This window comes from Nothoprocta perdicaria, unplaced genomic scaffold (genome assembly GCF_003342845.1).
Source record: "Nothoprocta perdicaria isolate Ctin4 unplaced genomic scaffold, notPer1 scaffold_600, whole genome shotgun sequence".
NCBI classification, from domain to species: Eukaryota; Metazoa; Chordata; class Aves; order Tinamiformes; family Tinamidae; genus Nothoprocta; species Nothoprocta perdicaria.
In genome coordinates, this window is record NW_020455867.1 from 35768 (window position 1) to 38836 (window position 3069).

Consider the following 3069-nt stretch of genomic DNA (forward strand, 5'->3'; position numbering starts at 1 on the left):
GACAAGGAAGAAGAATCCATCAATGAACATCTGAAATCTTTATTAAATGAGATCAGAATATAAACCAGAAAGAACCAGCCCAATGACTGCTTCTCCTTGCACATCTCTGGCACAGACAGAAAGAACTGTAATAGGAATGTTAATAATTGTGTGACCAGAGAATGAATGGGTCTGATTGGGAGTGGAAGCACCAGAAGGAACAGAAATAGGAAGTGTGCAAGAATAACAGATGCTGATGACACTTACATTAGCAGGTCAAGATCCTAGCATATCCAAAGGCAATTYCTTAGGACACTCAGATTAGGAAAGAGAGAACAATGAGTAAAGCCTGATGACTTTCAAAGGCAGGATAGGATGGAGATACAAATCACTGTGAGCTCCTAAAGTGTAACTAAGGTGTATTCAAAACCTGTATGTGTTTACTAACCTCACAATAATCCAGAAGTGATGAAAAAACATGTAATGGTGAACAAACCTGGACAGTTCATTCAGACACTGACTGAACTGTCTAACACTTTTCGGATTGTAAGAATAATGGTGTGAGACTACGAATGTGAATGAGCGAAATCTTTTTTTTTTTTTTTTTTTTTTTTTTTTTTTAATAACCTTCCTCCCCATAAGGTTCCCAATTATATTTCCTTACACTGTTGCTACACTTTTGCAGCATTATTTCCAACACAGAGTTGGCTGCCAAGCCTCAGATGAAGCTCATCTCTCTTCCTTCTGTTTCTGTCCTTATAGATGCCATGTGAAGGCTGTGCAGAAAGGGACAATGGAAGCACTGATGCAACCATGGGATTTCTCCTGCTCGGCTTCTCTGAGCTGCTCCRTCTAAGGGCCCTCCTCTTCCTTATCTTTCTTACTGTCCACCTGGCCACACTAGCAGGGAATGTGGTCATCTTCTTGGCAGTGCTTATGGAGCCTTCTCGTCCTCCCATGCTTCTCTTCCTCTGTCAGCTCTCTGCCATAGAGTTCTGCTATACCTTAGTCATCATCCCAAAGGCACTCCTCAGCCTGACAGCGGATGGCAGCACTATTTCTTTCGCAGGCTGTGCTGCCCAGATGCACCTCTTTGTGGCGCTTGGTGGGGCTGAGTGCTTCCTTCTAGCAGCCATGTCCTACGACCGTTWCGTTGCCATCTGTCAGCCTCTGCACTATGTGGTAGTGATGAGTGAGGGACTTTGCCTCAAGCTGGCTGGGACATCCTGCTTGGGTGGCTTTGCTGTCGCTCTGGGCTTGACAGTGGCTGTTTTCCGCTTACCTTTCTGCCAGTCGCATCGTATTAATCACTTCTTCTGTGATATCCCTGCAGTGCTGCACCTTGCCTGTACTCAGAATTACCTCCCAGAGCTGCCCTTGCTGGCTGCATGTGTGCTCCTCCTGCTGCTCCCCTTCCTGCTAATCCTGACTTCCTACGCTTGTATTGCTACTGCTTTGCTGCGTGTCCGCTCTTCCTTGGGAAGGGGAAAGGCCTTTTGCACCTGCTGTTCACACTTGGCCATCACCTTCCTGCACTAYGGATGTGCCACCTTCATGTACATTCGTCCTAAGTCCAGTTACTCACCAACTCGAGACAAGATGGTATCTCTGGTCTATACCAATGTCACCCCATTACTGTATCCCCTCATTTATAGCCTGAGGAACAAGGAAATCAGAGGGGTCCTGAGGAAAATGCTGATGAGGAGAAGAATAGCTCAGTGTAACTGGGATGCTGTCAGGACTGTGATGTGTGGGTGTGGTAAATTTTGGAGGAACAAGAATGCAATTGGTCGAAAACAGCTTTATGACTAGGTTAGGACCAGATTCTCTCTAGACTTCACAAGAGTAAAGATCCAGACAGAATTCAGCATGCATCTGTATGCCTCTGACAAAACTACATCTTTGTTAAATAAAAGGTCTCTGATCTAATACCTTAGCTAAACTCACCAACTTGYGAGGAGGAAGAGCTTTGATCAGTTTGTAATCGTATTCTATGGTCTGTTTAGCATGATCAAAAGATCTGCATAAAATTATTCAAGCTGCTGTATTGTTTTCACTAYTTTGCTATCAATTTGAAAGTAGATTTCAAACTGAGATGATAAATATTCTTAGGTGGATATGAATTTGACAATGCTATGTCTTTACTGTGTCCATTTTGGAGAGAACAATCTTTCTTTGTATAGGGAGATATTTTTTGATTTGAATTTGTTCCTATGGCAGCATAAGGATAAGATATTGGTCTCATCACATGACTTTTTTCAGGAAAGACTGTGTCATATAAGGAAGGATGCCCAAAGAGTGTTAGAATCTGTTAGCATAAGTCCACGACAGCAGCCAGTTATTGTAATTTCTTTCAGAATACCAGTGAGCGATGTTTGCTAGAGTGCAGCACTTTCAGACTACGAGTCTGAAAGATGTAAGGCAGTGTTATTTTTTGTTTCCCACATTTAGGCGGAACAGGATGATTCAGACAAATTGGTGAAGAACAGTTTTAGACAGGAATAAGGAGAAGAAAGAAACTTCAATATTTTATTTAATGCTTCATTCTCCAGTGGCTCTTCAAAACACCAAACACATCTCACAGTTCGGTCTCCACCTTGTAACGTATCAATTATTAAGAAAAAATTAAAAGCTTTACTTCTGTTTCTCTGTCTAATTCAAAGGAAATACATCACCCCAGCTGCCCTCAGATCTTCCCGTTGGCAGATTGAGAGAACAGAGTGATATTTGCTTTCTCTGGGCTACAATCATTAAAAATTATGGTAAGTGGATTTGACTAATGTAAAAAAAAAATGGCACTGTAACTGAGGAAGTTAACTTGGAGCCATCTGACAGAAGAGAAATGCAAAATTTAGAACTCACATTAAAAGCAGTTCTACAGTTGACAGTCTAGTCAGGCTAAAACACGAACACAGAATATTGGCTCTCATGTCAATGAATACTTAATTATTGCTATGAGCAAAGCTTTAGCTGTGTTATTTAAAATGATCAAAGATGTAGGGAACATTTTAATCACCTGCCAGGTCTGCCAAAAAATGAGGAGAGAATCTCACCAAAGACATTAGAAAACTACTTTGAGGCAAATAATAT

At 41.7% G+C, this 3069-nt stretch overlaps 1 protein-coding gene across 1 annotated transcript; it reads left to right on the forward strand.

Moving 5' to 3' along the window:
- The first annotated feature begins 741 nt into the window (after positions 1–741).
- On the forward strand, positions 742–1791 carry LOC112956189 (olfactory receptor 10AC1). The gene has a single exon (XM_026049694.1). It carries the CDS (start codon positions 742–744, stop codon positions 1789–1791), a length of 1050 nt encoding a protein of 349 aa, XP_025905479.1.
- Positions 1792–3069: the final 1278 nt, after the last annotated feature.